Genomic DNA, 17,487 nt, shown 5'->3' with positions numbered 1-17,487 from the left:
TATGCCCCTTTTTCACACTTAGGACCTTCCGGATTCTACTTATGTTATTTTGGGACAAAGCTAGAGAAATATTAAAGTTGAGAAAAAATTGTAGCGGGGACTTTCCATTCTGCGAGGTTGTGTCTGGGCCCACCCAATTCACCCAAGAGATTGCCTGGAGGAGATGAGGAAGGTTGCTGTACTCGAAGAGTAGCAACAACGGGGCGGCACGGGGGCAGAGAGAACTGCTTCCGCAGTTTTCCTTCCCAAGCTGGTGGGGCGGGAGAAGAGATGAAAAGAGAGAAGGCGGGGGGAGAAGAGACGACTAGACGTCCCAAAGTTTGTCACAGTAAAGATATTTGGGGGAGGCGATGGTTATTTTCAACGTCTATTTTACCTCCTTAGGAGCCTGGTTCTGCGCGTTTGGGATCATTTGAAGTCGGTGACCAACATGCGCCTGCCCTTAAGTTGCCGGGGGCGGAGGGATCTTTTTGGCAACAAATATTTCGCCTCCTGCGAGTAAAACGTGGGTGGCGTGTCAGGGTGCCTGGGACCCATTGGAGACGCACCACTTCGTTATGATTTCGGGATTATGCTCTAGCTTTGCGGAAAGGGAAGGACTCGGCGAAAAGGACTGAGAGATGTCCCAAGCAAGAAAGCTTCCTTCGGGGCCTGATGGGCCAGAGTACGCCGCTTCGGCGGAAAGCAACTGCCTGACTTTGCTCCCTTGCGGTGAGTTCCTGGGATGTTTTCTTAGAAGTACGGCGTCGGCGATCAAAGCGGAACTGCCATGCCCGGGTTTGGATTGGGGGTTTTCTGCTCCTCGGAAACTGGCCTCTCTCTGCCTGTCCCGCAGAAACTGAAGGACGCTTCGAGCACGAGACAGATTAGTGTTCCACGTGTCGCTTCTTCTTCTGCGTGCCTTTTCACTTGCACTTCAAAACACCACACGCACTTACAAAAAACTCGAGTTCCTCCGTCGGTCCTATTTTCCTGACCCCTTTGATTATTGCGATGCCTCCCACATTCCTAGGCGGGCTGAGGAATGCAGAAGTACTTCACTCATCTAATTACTGAACGGGCTGGGTGGAAAATTGTAATAGGCTTGTTTTCTCTCCCTGGCCGCCTTCCTGCAAGTATGTGCTTGGGTAGCTGATCCGGAATGCAGTATCGATGCCTTGAAATAAACGTTAGTGATTGGTTTTCATTCATTGGATTAGATGCTACGTTTGTCTGAAAAATAAATAGTTGAAGCAAGAAGGATTAGAAAAGGTTCCTAATGATAACATTGCCCTGGTGGTAACTTACAAGGTAAGATAGATTTATTGATTTTATCAACAGAAAAGTCTATTAGAATAGAGCAGGAAGGGACCCTATACCAGTGATGGCAAACCTTGTTTTCCTCGGATGCTGAAAGAGTGCATGCATGCGTGCTATCGCACATGCATGAGTGCCCACACCCATAATTCAATGCCTGGGAAGGGCAAAAACAGCCCCCTGCTAGGCTGTCTGGAGGCCAGAAATGGCCTGTTCCCCAACTTCTGGTAGGCCTAGTAGGCTTGTGCTTCGCCCTCCCCAGGCTCCAAAGGCTTCTCTGGAGCCGGGGGAGGGTAAAAATACCCCCCCCATCCCTCAGAAGCTCTCTGGAAGCAAAAACGCACTCCCAGAGCTTCTATATGAACCAAAAATCAATTGGCCGGCACACACATGCACATTGGAGCTGAGCTAGGGCAACTGCAGATATGGCTCTGTGCGCCACCTTTGGCATCATTGCCCTACCATTCAGGTTTCTTCTTAATGAATCACCCACAACATCTGATGCCAAGCTATTCCACTGGTTAATTGTCCTGGTTAATTGTCCTCACTGTTAGGAAGGTTCTCCTTAATTCTAGGTTGCTTCTCTCCTTGATTAGTTTCCAACCATTGTTTCCTGTCCTGCTCTCTGGTGCTTTGGAAAATAAGTTGATTCCCCTCCTCTTTGTGGTAGCCTATCAAATACTGGAATACTACCATTATGTCCCTCCCTAGTCATTCTTTTCTCTAGACTAGCCAAACCCAAATCCTGTAACCCTTCTGCATATGTTTATTCTCCAGTCTCTTAATCATCCTAGTTGCCTTTCTCTGCACTTTCCCAAAGTCTCAACATCTTTTTTGCAAGGTGGTGACCAAACCTAGATGCAGTATTGCAGGTGTGACCTTACTAAGGATTTATGAACCGGTACTAATACTTCATGTGATTTTGATTCTATGTGTCAAACCAAGGGTTGTATTAGCTTTTTTGGTTGCTGCTGTACACTGCTGACTCATATTTAAGTCATTGTCCCTCTCACAATTACTGTTTTTGAGCTAGGTTCCACCTAATCTTTACTTGTACCTTTGGTTTTTCCTGCCTAAGTATAAAACCGTTCTTTCCTCCACATGAAATTTCCTTTTATTGGATAAGGCCCATTGTTCAGGTTTGTCTAGTTCTTTTGGGATTCTGTCTTCTGGGGTATTGGTTATTCCTGCCAGCTTAGGCTATCTTCCTTTTTTAGTTTGATTTTATATTGATTTTCATTATTTTATATGTGGCTTGGATTTAAAAGAGACTTAGTTATGCAACTTACATTTGAATAGAAAAGAAATAGTGCTCTACAACTATAGTGAAAATCTCCTTGGGTGATAGCGATGTAGCAGCAAGATAATAATAGAGAAGAATTAATTAAACTTGAAATGCTTGATGATAATACACTTTCTTCTTTTGTGTTTAACTGGATTATCTTTGCCATCTTGATTTCTGAAGAGCTATTTTGTGAGACCTACTATATAATATGGGTCATCCATACACATTAAGTAAGCATAAACTTAAAGCCTCTTCCTTAATTGGCTTTAAGTTCTATTGAATAAGTTGGACTTATTTCCAAGTAAACCATGCATAGGATCCCATGATTGTTACAGTGAGTGCTGCAGAGGTTAATGCAGCTGGCTTTAACATACATACATAGTAGCATTGATTAAGGGTTATTTTAAAAATTAATCCAAATACAGGGAAATCATCCTGATGAAAATGGCTTCTCTTCCATATTTCAATTAGTGGTACAAAAGAGTTCCTTTTGTCTTGACAAAAACTCTTTGTCTTTCATTAATGGACTTACCATATATACTTGAGTATAAGTTGACCTGATTATAAGCGGAGGCACCTACTTTTGCCACAAAAACTGGGAAAACGTATTGACTTGAGTATAAGCCTAGGGTGGAAAATGCAGTGGCTACTGGTAACTTATAAAAATTGAATATTCTTCTACTGTAGCTTCTTAAAATTGTTTTTGTAGGAGAATAAAAAAAACATATGAAGAATGGTTGCAGGAGCTGGCCATGGCTATTTGAATGAAAAGAAGGACCAGGGGAGACAGGAGAGCAGTCGTCCAATATCTCAGGGTTTGACACAAAGAAAAGAGAGTCAACCTATTATCCAAAGCACCTGAGGGCAGGACAAGAAGCAATGGGTGGAAACTAAACAAGGAGAGAAGCTTGAAACTTAGAACTAAGGAGAAAATTCCTGACAACTAGAACAATGAATCTGTGGAACAGCCTGCCATTCCATTTAAAACATATTTCATAAGTTAAAATCATTACTATCTCAATAGATCAGTAAATAACAATTCGGGGTTTCTCAATATTAATTGTAAAATCTTTCTTCTACATGATATTTATCTTGCATAAGGAGAAACCACACTCTAAAAAAAAGATAAATCTATTCATATTAATTCTGTAGAACAAAATTCATACTATTATATTATCCTAACCTTTGAATTGTTTTAAACAAGTCAGCATTAACAATCCTCCTGGGCATGATAAGTATAGTTGGAAGAAAAAGTTTAATTACAGTTATTCCCAGTTATAAATTGTTTCAATTCCTACACTCGAAAAGACGCTAAAGAGCATTGCACGTAAAAGCAGCTAGACACAAGAACAGTTTTTTCCCGAATGCCATCACTCTGCTAAACAAGTAATTCCCACAATGCTGACAAGCTATTCACTAAGTCTGCCTTACTATTACTATTAATCATCGTTCCTATCATCCCTCTCCTCCCGCTTATGACTGTATGAGTGTAACTTTTGCTTTTATCCTTGCGATTTATATTGATTGTTTCCTAGTATGATTTGATTGCTTATTTGTACCCTATGACTATTATGGTATTTGTATATAGTGTACCACATGATTCTTGATGAATGTACCTTATGTACATTGAGAGCATATGCACCAAAAAAACTTCCCTTGTGTGTTCAATCATACGTGGATAATAAATAACTTTTTAATTATTGGATTTGTACTTTGTATTCTTGTTGTGAGCCGCTCCGAGTCTTTGAAGAGAGGCGGCATACAAATCTAATAAATACATAATAATAATAGAAACATAGAAGACTGATGGCAGAAAAAGACCTCATGATCCATCTAGTCTTCCCTTATACTATTTTTTGTATTTTATCTTAGGATGCATATATGTTTATCCCAGGCAAGTTTAAATTCAGTTACTGTGGATTTACCAACCACATCTGCTGGAAATTTATTCCAAGGAACTACTACTCTTTCAGTAAAATAATATTTTCTCATGTTGCTTTTGATCTTTCCCCCAAATAACTTCAGATTGTGTCCCCTTGTTTTTGTGTTCACTTTCCTATTAAAAACACTTCCCTCCTGAACCATATTTAACCCTTTAACATATTTAAATGTTTTGATCATGTCCCCCCTTTTCCTTCTGTCCTCCAGACTATACAGATTGAATTCATTAAGTCTTTCCTGATACATTTTATGCTTAAGACCTTCCACCATTCTTGTAAGGTCTTAAGCATAAAATGTATCAGGAAAGACTTAATGAACTCAATCTGTATAATAGTAATAGTAATAGTAATATAATGATGATAATAATAATAATAATAATAATAATAATAATAATAACAACAACAACAACAGCTGGCATAGTGAACTGAACTCAAGCAGAGCTGGACAACTTGGACAGGAAAACCAGAAAATTAATGATGATCCATCATGCACTACACCCCTGCAGTGATGTTGACAGGCTGTATTTACCAAGGAAAATAGGCGGCAGAGGACTTTTGCAAGTGAAGCAGACAGTGGAAAAGAGAAGCATGCATTAGGTGACTATGTGAAGGAGAACAGAGTCAGCGTTGATGAAGGTCAACAATAGGAAACTTCTCAAGGTGAAGCAAACTAAGGACCAGTACAGAAAAACTGTAACTCAATGTTGTATGGACAGTTGGCGGAACAAAGCATTGCATGCATAGTTCCCTCTAAGCTGAGCAATGAGCAATCGCTCACTTAAAAATCATAATCAACTCAGAGTTTTCCAAACCTGCCCAGAAACCGAGAGGGAAAGAGTGAGAGGGAAGGAGAGAGAGGGGAAGAGAGGAAGAGAGAGAAACAGATAGAAAAAAGAGAGGAAGGAAAAGAGAAAGAAAAAGAATGGAAGTAAGGAAGAGAGAAAGAAAATCAAAATCTAGTTTGAAACTAGCTCAACTATTTAAGTGGCATTTTGATATTGATAGAGTTGCCCTATTATGAGCTCACTGTTATAGACACACAGTACAGTATTTTATTTTGAAATTATCTTAGGCAAAACAGGGTGGGTTTTTTATTTGTTTGTTTGTTTGTTTTTAAAATTTATTTATTATTTCTGTGCCGCGGCGCCCAGTCCCGAAGGGACTGCCGCTCAGACACTATACTTTTCCGCCCCCCCCCCCCCAAAATTAGAGGGAACACTGATTGCATGGCCAGTTCTTGGAGAAGATTGAAGGCAAAGTGGATAAAGAAAAGATCTGGTCATGGCTTCCAAGTGGAACACTCAAAAAGGAGACAGAAGAACTAATACTGGTGGCACAAGAACAGGCCATTAGAACAAATGCTGTCAAAGCCAGAATTGAAAAATCAACAGACGATCCAAAGTGCAGACTCTGTAAAGAAACAGATGAAACAATCGATCACATACTCAGCTGCTGCAAAAAGATCGCACAGACTGACTACGAGCATAGACATGATGCTGTGGCACAGATGATCCACTGGAACTTGTGCCGGAACTACCATTTACCAGTGGCAAAGAACTGGTGGGATCATAAGCCCGAAAAAGTGGTCGAAAATGAGCAAGCAAAACTACTGTGGGACTTCCGACTTTGGATTGACCGAATTCTGAAACATAACACACCAGACATCCTGATTGTGGAGCTGTGGTGAGGGGGGCGTTTGCCCAGGTTCGCCTTGTGCACCAGTTGCGACCCTACTTGGACCGGGAGTCACTGCTCACAGTCACTCATGCCCTCATCACCTCGAAACTTGACTACTTGTAACGTTCTCTACATGGGGCTACCTTTGAAAAATGTTCGGAAACTTCAGATCGTGCAGAATGCAGCTGCGAGAGCAATCAGGGGCTTTCCCAAATATGCCCATGTTACACCAACACTCTGCAGTCTGCATTGGTTGCCAATCAGTTTCCGGGCACAATTCAAAGTGTTGGTTATGACCTATAAAGCCCTTCATGGCACCAGACCAGATTATCTCAGGGACAGCCTTCTGCTGCACGAATCCCAGCGACCAGTTAGGTCCCACAGAGTGGATCTTCTCCGGGTCCCGTCAACCAAAGAATGTCGCTTGGCGGGACCCAGGGGAAGAGCCTTCTCTGTGGCGGCCCTGACCCTCTGGAACCAACTCCCCCCCAAAGATTAGAATTGCCCCCACCCTCCTTGTCTTTCGTAAGCTGCTTAAAACCCACCTCTGCCGTCAGGCATGGGGGAATTGAGACCCTCTTCCCCCTAGGCCTTTACAATTCTATGCATGGTATGTATGGATGTATGATTTGGTTTTTTTTATATTAATGGGCTTTTAATTATTTCTAATATCAGACTACTATTGTACACTGCTTTATTGTTGCTGTTAGCTGCCCTGAGTCTCCGGAGAGGGGCGGCATACAAATCCAATCAATCAATAAAATAAATAAAAAGTAAGTATGGATCATCGACATCGCAATCCCAGGGGACAGCAGAATTGAGGAGAAGCACCTAGAGAAATTAGTGAAATACGAAGATCTAAAAACCGAGTTGCAACGACTCTGGCATAAGCCAGTGAAAGTGGTCCCAGTGGTACTTGGCACGCTGGGTGCAGTGCCAAAGGATCTCAGTGGACATTTGAAAACCATCGAAATTGACAAAATCTCCATCTGTCAATTGCAAATGCTGGTTCACTGGGATCCGCACACATAATTCGCTGCTACATCACGCAGTCCTAGGTGCTTGGGAAGTGCCCGACTGGTGATGAAATATGAAATCCAGCATAGTGATCTTGTTTGCTGAGTTGTATTGACATAATAATAATAATAATAATAATAATAATAATAATAATAATAATAATAATTTATTAAACTTGTATGCCACCCCTCTCTGGAGACTCAGGGTGGCTATGGAAAAAAGGTATCAAGGTAAATGGAGCCCATCAATGCTTGTAGATTACTGTTGGATAATTGTAAGAGACAATTCTTTCCTTGAATACAAAAGAAAAGTCAAGAGAAGCAAAGAGACACAAATTGAAGGCAAGATTAATGAGGAATTTAAACTTTTGAACATTTTAAACTTGTTTACTAATTTAGTTTTTCTTGACAAACATGTACAATGAACAGTTTACATTTTCCAACTACAGGTAATAGGCAAATAATGCACCAAAACCTAACACGTAAACATAAATCTGTATATTTTTATTAAAATTAAGTGAAATATATTTGCAACAGTGAACACATGTTGTACATGTGTTCACTGTTGCAAATATATTTCACTTAATTTTAATAAAAATATACAGATTTATGTTTACGTGTTAGGTTTTGGTGCATTATTTGCCTATTACCTGTAGTTGGAAAATGTAAACTGTTCATTGCATGAAAACTAACAAATTTTATCATCATATTGAATTCAGCTTTTAGTTTCATTTCTGTTCTGCCGGCGTGTTTCAACCGCCCGTAATTACAGGGTAATTAATCCAGGAAGACACACACCGCACGATAAAAGGAAAACCTAAAAGTTTTTATAAGCAGAAAAACAGAAACAGCTCCCCTTTTAAATGTCAAAGGGATTTTCTGGTTCACACAAGGCACAGGTTAAATGCAATCCATTTGCTCACCCAATAACTGGGAAATTGAGTCCAATTCTAAAGTCCAGAGAGTCCCCACACAATGTTAAAACACCAGGTTGCAGTTTTATCTCTGGCACTAATTACAGCAGCCCCACCCTACCACAGATGGCTTCATTTTCTCTTGTAATAATCCTTCAGTTGTTGTCTCCTATGCATCACTCTACACATGCGTGGATGTGTCATTAATTCTTGTTCAGAATCCAAGGATGATACAGATGACTGATCTCCTCCTGGGCTGTCTGCCAAACTCCCCTCTTCCCTGTCACTCACGCTTCCTTGGTCAGAGGAAGCTTCGTCGGCAGATTCCATCAGGAGCAAAACAGGCCTGCGGCATGTGGGTGTTTCCCCCACATCTACCTGCACATTCCTGGGGGCAGGAGCTGGGCCAGAGCTAACCACAACACATTTCTGAAATTTTTTAAAAAATGAAAATTTGTAGAACAGTGATACATTGTGAACACTGATTATAATTAATGGCTTGTGCTAATCAGGCTCTACTGCTGTTTGCTGCAAGAAAGTAAATTGCTGCCCGGCAGAAATCAAAGAGTGGGGGGTGGCTGGGTGGAGCTACATTCGGTGTATAATTGTACAGGTATCTAATGTGATTCTGCTTTGCTTCATCTGCTGTTTCCGGTTTTGTTAGGAAGCTTATGGTCCACTTACAAATGTGTTCTGGTACTGCTAGCCGATTCAGTTTAGTTATAAGAATGTCTGGAATGATGATATTGAATGCTGAACTAAAGTCTACAAAGAGGACCCTTGTGGAGGTCTTTGGAGATGTTCAAGATGATGTAGTGCAAAGCCATATTAACAGCATCAGCAAGCATGTTCATCTGTTTGCTCGGTGTGCAAATTGCAGAGGGACTATCAGTGGATCCATAATGGTTTTCAAGTGGGACAGCACTAGCCTTTCAAAGATTTTCATAACTACAGATGTTAGAACAACTGGTCTGTAATTCAGTTTCTTAATAGAGGGCTTTTTCAGAACTTGGATGATAGTGGAATATTTGAAGCAAGAAGAACATAGCACATCTCTAGTGATTTACTGAAGATTTGGGTGAAGATGGGGATCAATTGGTCAGCACAGATTTTTAAGCAAGAAGGAGATATCTTGTCTGGGCCTGGAGCTTTTCCTAGCTTTTATCTGTGAAATAGGTCTTGCACTCCCTTTTCTGTTATGGGGGCAGTTGTAAGAGGCTTGGCTGTCGTTGGTGTGTCTGAGATGGGGGTTGTGGAGATAGGTGGCTGTAGTTTCCTTTCAAACCTGCAGTAAAACACATTCAGATAATCTGTCAGTTGCTGATTTCATTCCACCTGGGAAGGTGCTTTTCCATAACCAGTAATTTTGGTTCATTTGTTGAGAACTGATTCTTTAGGTTTTCAGGGTAGCTTTTTTCCTTCTCCCTTGTTAGTACATTTCTAGCCTGATTTTACAGTATTCTATCACCTATTCTGTAGGCTTCCCTTTGCAATGATGTAGCTGCTTAAGTTTAGCTGTGATCCAAGGTTTGTTGTTGCTGTATATTCGCAAGTTCCTGGTTAGTATACATAGGTCTTCACAGAAGGTGGCATACGATATTATTGTGACAGTATCTGAGTTCATCCAGGTCTTCAGAGGAATATTCAGAAATAGATTCACCTTGTAACCAGATACAAGGTGAATCATACAATGAACAGATCTCATAATAAAGACCAATATGCATCTTTTATGTTCTGTAGCAATGGTCTAAACTAAGTATTAATGCTTCTAGTAGGACAATTGACATGCTGAAAGTATTTTTGTAGCTCTTTCCTTAAGTTTGCTTTGTTTAAATATCCCAAAATAATGGCCAGTGAATCGGAGTATTTGGCTTCAGCCTCCACAGTCTGATCAGCTAGCATTATTAATGCCTTGTTTACACAGAATTGGGGATGAATATACATCAAATTAGTAGAAATGAAGTAAACTCTTGAGGAGAATAAAAGGGTTTGCAGTTGATAAGTAAGGAGTTTGTTTTCATCACAGAATTTTTTTTATTACAGTTAGGCCCTGAGACCAACTGTTGTTGATATATAAACATAAGCGTCCTCCTTTTTAGATCAGGGAATCCTGTCTGGTCTAAGTGTCTAAAGCCCTGGTATTTCATCCAGCTTTTCATCCTGACACTAAACTCATTATTAAAGAAAATTAGAGCAAACACAGAGATTACAGGAACCAGCATCAGAAAGGAAGAATATAAACTACAGGCGTTTGCTGATGACCTAGTATTTTTTATTGATGATCCAAAGGAGACAGGGCCTATCTTAATATTGGAAATAGAGAAATATGGAAATGTATCAGGCCTTAAAATTAATTAAACAAAAAAGATAGATAAAAACATAACATTAAAACAGGAAAAAAAATTAGAGGAAGAATTGGATTGCAGAGCAAAAGAAAAAGGAATTTGGTTGACAGAGAGGTGTTCCTCGATAAAAGAAGACAACTATGTGAAATTAATACAACAAATAAAATCCAGTTTGGAAATATGGGCATTACAGCTATCTCGAATTGCAACCATTAAGATGAACATTTTACCCAAATTGCTCTATATTTTCCAAACTATACTGTACCTATAAAATTAAATAATATTTTTAGAGATCTGAATAAAAATACTACTGAGAAGAAATCTCATGGATATTTTGATAGACATAAAAAAAGGGAAGCTTTTATACAAATTTGGCAAGAAATGAAGAGAAGGAATTACTGTATATAATATAATAATGCCCAGATGGGTATCAACAATGGAGGCGATGATCTACCTGAATACCCTGAATATAAGTAAAATAATTCAATACAATGAAATTTTAGACAGCCAAGGAATAAATAAATAAATAAATAATATTTTTTTTTTGAAAAATAAATAAATTTGGAAAAAAAGGCAGGAACTGGAAGAACAGGCCATAACTATAGATTGGTGGCCTTACCTTCAAATATAATTGCGGTATGAAAAAGATAAAAATGAGCATGGATTTGAGATGGCCTGGCTAAAACATTGATTAACAAAACTTTATAATTGCTGTACTTATTAGAATTTGGTAGAGCTCTTCTATGACTTGCGGACTTCAACTCCCAGCATTTCTGAGCCAATCATGATGGCTCAGGAATTCTGGGTGTTAAAGTTATCATGTCATAAAAGAGCCAATTTTGCCTATCCCTAGTCTAGGAGAACCTCAAGTTTCATATCAAATCTAACCCACACACCCATAGCCATTTTGTCTTATTGAGGATTCTTTTTCACTTATAGTTAGTTTATTATAGTTTATTAGATTTGTATGCCGCCCCTCTCCGAAGACTTGCATGATGTATTAATGATGTCAGTTTTTTTTTTTTACAGCCAGCCATTATAATAAAATCTGCTTTTCTCAGGTTGTCATTCCATTTGACCCTCTTGGACCCTGCTCATCCGATGTCTTATGTTTATTTTGGCTACAATATGGGTGACAGTATCATGATTGTCTGTCAATGTTTAGTTTCAATATATATGAAGTTATATGGCACGGTAGCAGAAAATAATATATGTTTGAGAATTTAGCCTTGACCAATAGGTAAATTGATATGAATTATTACTTTGGATTACTCCCATTCAGGATGGAGAGGGGCCATCTGTTCGTCAGGCTAAGATGAGTGTCTTATTTTTGGTCTACATTCATGTTACTAGAATATTATTGTTCTTTTGCTCTAAGATGCTGATTTTGGTCATTCATCAAGTTATTTCCCCGATACAATCTTTATGTTGCCTCACTATTATCTTTCACTACAACATCCTGCTTAACCTTTTTCTTATCCAAGATAGAAATATAGCACCTTTGAATATTCTGGAGATTCAGATTCAATAAATTTCAAATTGTTTATAGACACAGATGAGTCTGTAATTATTAAATTCTGTTAAAAGGCATTTGCAAGTATTTTATGTATGTTTGCATCTGGGAGCTAGACCAATAAATATATTTCAGTCTACTGAAAACAAGTAAGTGACTCAGGGATTATAAAATTGCTGGCATCTCTTACTACTTTAAGCGTGTCCCCAGTAAATAATGGTTTTTAGTTATTTTACAATCTCTGGAATTTTCATGACTTTTGCATGGCAGGGCCTTGTCATTATCTTTTCTGCTTAGCTATATTTTTTCCCCCTCTTGGCATTCTCCTATCTCTTCTTTATACTGGGACAACTCTTGGCTAAATTTTTATATAAAAAGTTCATAGCTATTCTTATCTTTAACTTTTCTATCAATTAATGATTTTTTTCAAAAAGAAAAAATATCATTGTCTCAGTTATGCAAAAGTTTACTTGGTTAATATTTTCATAGTATTTGTTGTATTTCCTATGGACTTTTCTGTTATGTCTGAGAGGTCTTGGAGCATCTCCATTGCCATGACTGAGAGCCTGTTTCATATTTAAACTATTGGACAATTATTTTAAAACAGAGAATCAGCTTATAAGAAATGTCACTACTAAACTCAAAAAGTTTATTTGGGAAAAATTGTATCCACATTTACAAAGTTCATTGGTGTTTTTTAATGCCTATGTGAAAGAGATTTAAATTCTTCCAGCCAAGTCCGTACAATTGTCAATGTAATTTTTTTAAAAAAAGTTAAAAAAAAAAGTTAGATAGACTTGTAGCTTGTGGGTCTGGGATTTTGTCTCTTTTTTCTTATTAAAAGCAAAATTTATTATGGAGCTTTCTGATCAATACTATTACAACAACTTTCTGGGGAGAAATTTGCTAATCACAATACATTATTATTTGTATGAACTGTCCCGGGGCCAATTTCCAAGCTTAATTAAAGATGCTTGTCCTTATCTATAAAACTTACAACATTTTATTTGAGAAACTGTTGCTTCCCTTATGAAATTGCTTAACATTTAAGATCTGTGTTAAAGCTATTTTAAAGCTAGATTAGTCATTAAAAAAGAAATAAATTGCAGGGATCAGAACTTCTCCATGTCAACTCTCCATAGCCGTTTTCTTTGTTTACTTTTTGGTGGATTGTTTAACACATTGCATTCTGCTTAACCAGCTCATCTAACCTTTCAAGATTTTCTCCTGCTTTTTATTTTGGTGGCTGATATATCAGAAGTTTGTTAGATATAGAGACCCATGTTCAGCTGTACTCTCAGCTCTAAGTCATCTTGAGCTCTTGGGATAATTGTGAGATATAAATCTATAATAGTTTTAATTGAGTTGCTTTCTTGGGATTTACCAAAGTTATTATGTAAGTTTGACATGGAAAACAGCACTTTGCTTTATAGCTGAGTGAGTCAAAGGAGAGAATTGCTTTCTTTCTTGAGAGAGAGAAGGTAAGCTACAAGGGTTATCCGGAAAGTAAGGTTACAAGGCACATAGTTCTTGCGGAAAATATTTGCGGGGAAAGTTGGTATTACTATTGTGTAGTGGAAAGCTAGCAGAAGAGAATGAGCAGTGCCAGTGGTCAGTAGATCATTGATTGGTGTTGTGGTGAAAGTTAGGGTTGAGTGTCCTCATTCCGTTTCCCTCCAAGTGCGACCTGAATGCTAAGAGCATGTATGCTGCTGTGATGGCTGCCCAAGATTTGTGTGCGATGGATCCCAATATTTTTTTCGCTGATTGCTGAGTTTTATTTTTTGGCTAAAGGAGAATGGGTATGGTGCTACTGCATTGATGTTTGCTCTCTGGAGTATGGTGATAAGCCCAAGTTTCATCTCCTGTTGAAGATGAGATGAAAAGTTGAGAAGGCTTTACCTTCAATCTCAAAATGGTCAAGAAATTCTCAGATGGCACTGACTGTCAATTTTCTGTGCTTCAATAAGCATCTTGGGCATCCTTCGCAGCAGCATCCATACCCTTAGCATTCAGGTAGCGTATTACATCATGCACTTCGCACTTGGAGGGAAATAGAATGAGGATGCTCATCTCTAACCTTCACCACAATGCCAGATCTACTGACCACTGGCACTGCTCGGTAATACCAACTTCTCCCGTGGACATTTATTTATTTATTTATTATTTGGATTTGTATGCCGCCCCTCTCTGCGAGAGCTATGTGCCTTGAAACCTTACTTTCCGGCTAACCCTCATATATTACCATATAATTTTCACTTTCAAGTCTGAAGTGCTGATTTGAACCTGAGTTGAAAATTAGTCTGGAGAATTGGAACAAAGAAGTGGAAAAACACAACGTTTAACTTTTGATTTCTCTTTCTTACCTATTCTTCCTCTCATCAGAAGGTGTTTCTGTTTCCTCTTGAAAATAGTATGTGGAGAAGGGCGGCATACAAATCTAATTATTAATAATAATAATAATAATAATAATAATAATAATAATAAAAATTGTGTTCCAGATATCAGACATTTATCTTGGAATTTGTAACCTGTTGTCAACTAAAAGTATTCTAAATGATAAATTACTAATTCACCCAGTTTGGGGGGAATTCATATGTAAGTAGATATAAGTTTTTTAAAAGGAAATTTTATTGCAGAGCAACTAATAGCAACTAGGGTAAACAATAATATAACCTGCACATATGTTTGACTTCAGATCTAACCCTTTATACTTTTATAGCCGTGATTGGTGAACTTATGGCATGCATGCCAAAGGTGGCATGCAGAGCCTTCTCTGTAGGCACGCAAGCATCGCCCCAGCTCAGCTTCACTGCACGTGCATGCACACCTCCTGCCAGCCAGCTAGTTTTGGGTCACTTCCATGCATGCACGGGAGTGGGGTACATGCAGGAGATATGCACGCATGCACAGGGGTGGGGCACATGAGTGGGGGGTCATGAATGCATGCACATGGACGGGGCACATGTGGCTGTCACACGTCATGTGCAGGGGTAGGAAGTGTTGTGTTTGGGCCTGGGCCAGCTGTTGCCCCCACAGATGGGGGAGACGCGGCACACAGTGACTGTGAAAGCCTGGCTGACAGCCAGGATGATGCAGCTGACAGCCAGGAAGATGTAGCCAGCAGTCAGGAAGATGGGGCAGAGAGCCAGGACGAATTGGCAGACAGTTCAGGGGAAGGGGCTGGCAATTCGCCAGACAGTTTATCTTCTCTCAGCTCGTCTGCAGGACAATACATCAATTTACGCAGCCGTAGGGCCTTACAAAGAAGGGGTCGCTTTAAGAAGTAGGAGAAACACACCTGGGCTGGGTGTGGTTCCCTTAATGAGGGCTAAACAGCATAAAAAGGGAACTGGGCCAAGGCAAACTGTGGCTGATTATCTGGGTGGTTTGGGGTTTGTTCCTGCTCTGAAGTTCCTGCTCGTGGATTGTACTTCAGCGTTGGGGGAGTTGAACGCTCTGGGACAAGCTGCTGCTTTTGTGCTGTGAATATTCAGAGACTCTTGGACTATTTCTGCTCCGTGACTTTTGTATGGGTTGGCTTTTCACTGAACTTTGTAGCTGATTGAATTTTGCAACGAATCCTCTTGGTTTCTCCTGAAAGTAAGGACCATTTGCTTTAGTCTTTTTTCTTTACTGTTTAAATACAAGTTTGCTGATTAACTATCCACGTGTGTGTTTGACCTTCTTTTCTGGACCATTAATCATTGCTTGAGGCCGGTCAGGCAGAACAGGAAGTACATGGGGTTTGCATGCACATTGCTTTATGGGTACATGCACATGTGCTTTTGGCACTCAGTGCCGATAAGGTTAGCCATCACTGTACTATAGCATGAAAGGAAATACTGTACAAATGTAATATCCTAATTTAAAATAATAATTCTAATTTAACTTATGGGGACACCTTTGTAAAACAGCCAACACATTTCCCTGAAAATAAGACCTATTTCCAAAATAACCCTTAGCATGTATTTATGTGTGTGCCCTACTTAAGAGCCTGTGAAGCCAGCCACCTGCCCATTCCATCTGGTTGCTCATAGTTCTGCGGCCACGAGATGGGATAGTGCCGGAGTTGCCCCATGCACCTGTTACCTCAGGGCCCCTGCAGCCAGCCCATCTATGGCCCAGCACCTGCCTTGTTGCAGCAGCAGTAACAGCAACGATGTACAACAGGAGCCCACATGTCTGCCAGTCCACTTCTTCTGCTTGCTCAATGCTGCAATGTAGCGGTGGTGTGTTGGTGCTGTGGCAACAAAGTGAAGTAGGTGTTGGGGAATGGATGGCCAGGCTGTAGTGGCTCCTGGGGTAAGCTGGACCATAGTATCTGGGCAGGTTCACTCCCCAGCCTCACCTTGTGGCCATGGCACCCACACATCACTTAGTCTCCTACTCCGTTGTGGCCATGAGCAAACAGAAGTGAATGGTGGTCACATAGAGTTCTGCTGGATAGGGCTGTTGGAGTCACCGCTTCCATGAGATGAGCCAGGTGTCAGGCCATAGTTGACCTGGCTGTGGGAACCCTTAGGCAAGCCAATGTGGAGCATGTAGGGCGGCTCCATCCCCTATATCAGTGATGGTGAACCTTTTTTTCTTTGGGTGCCAAAAGAGTATGCGCGCATGCTATCGCCCATGCGTGAGTGCCCACATGCATAATTCAATGCCTGGGGAGGGTGAAAACACCTTTTCCCACCCCCGGAGATCCTCTGGAGGCTGGAAACAGCCTGTTTTCCAACTTTTGGTTGGTCCATTAGGCTCGTGTTTAGCCCTCCCTAGGCTCCAAAGGCTTCCCTGGAGGCGGGAGAGGGTTAAAACACCCTCCCCCTTGAGGCACTCTGGAAGCCACAAACGCCCTCCCAGAGCCTCTGTGTGAGCCAAAAGTCAGCTGGCTGGTACACACATGCACGTTGAAGCTAAGCTAGGGCAACAGCTCGAGTTCTATCGCTGCCCTATACCTTGCAGCGGCAGTATTGGCACGCTGCACAGCCTCCTGCCCCACTGAAGAAGTGGGCCTCCTATACATGGAAAAAAATAAGACACCCCTTGAAAATAAGCTTAGTTTGTAGAGTGCTTTGTGTACATGCTGGCTAGCATTTCTACAAACAGCTTCAAAGCAAATGCAAATAAACTTTATCTTTGCAAAGAATTACACAATGTTGTAGTTTGCAAAGTAGTACAGTACTTAAAAAGAAGCAGAGCAGTTTCCAAACAGTACAGTATTATAGAGTAACAAAAAAGAACATTTTAAAATACAAAAGCAATTTCAGCAGCCCAATTCTCAAGCCCAGGCAGAAGCAGATCCTACACACACCACCAAAAAAGAAAAAAAAAGCTGGGCTGGCTGCAAAGACATGAGATCTTGTTTGGTCATGTGACTGTGAAAAAAAAAAGGCTGGATTCTGGAAATTTCTTTGTAAGCCTGAACAGCCCAGGAAAGACACAGAGTTAAATGGTGGTTGCTGTAGCAGTGACTGAATCCAAGTGACATGGCTACAGAGGCCTGT

At 40.2% G+C, this 17,487-nt stretch overlaps 1 protein-coding gene across 3 annotated transcripts in view; it reads left to right on the top strand.

Moving 5' to 3' along the window:
• The first annotated feature begins 310 nt into the window (after positions 1-310).
• The window catches only part of MDFIC (MyoD family inhibitor domain containing), a 79,021-nt gene continuing 61,844 nt past the window's right edge, over positions 311-17,487 (top strand). For 2 of the 3 annotated variants that reach the window (XM_070754747.1, XM_070754746.1), the window contains exon 1: positions 311-711. In XM_070754747.1, coding sequence (XP_070610848.1) covers positions 621-711 — 91 coding nt within the window. In that variant the 5' untranslated portion in view covers positions 311-620. The remainder of the gene's footprint in view (positions 712-17,487) is intronic. The other variant, XM_070754745.1, reaches the window with a different exon arrangement.

The sequence above is a fragment of the Erythrolamprus reginae genome, chromosome 6 (genome assembly GCF_031021105.1).
Source record: "Erythrolamprus reginae isolate rEryReg1 chromosome 6, rEryReg1.hap1, whole genome shotgun sequence".
Taxonomy (NCBI): Eukaryota; Metazoa; Chordata; class Lepidosauria; order Squamata; family Dipsadidae; genus Erythrolamprus; species Erythrolamprus reginae.
This window is presented reverse-complemented; position numbering and strand designations above follow the sequence as displayed.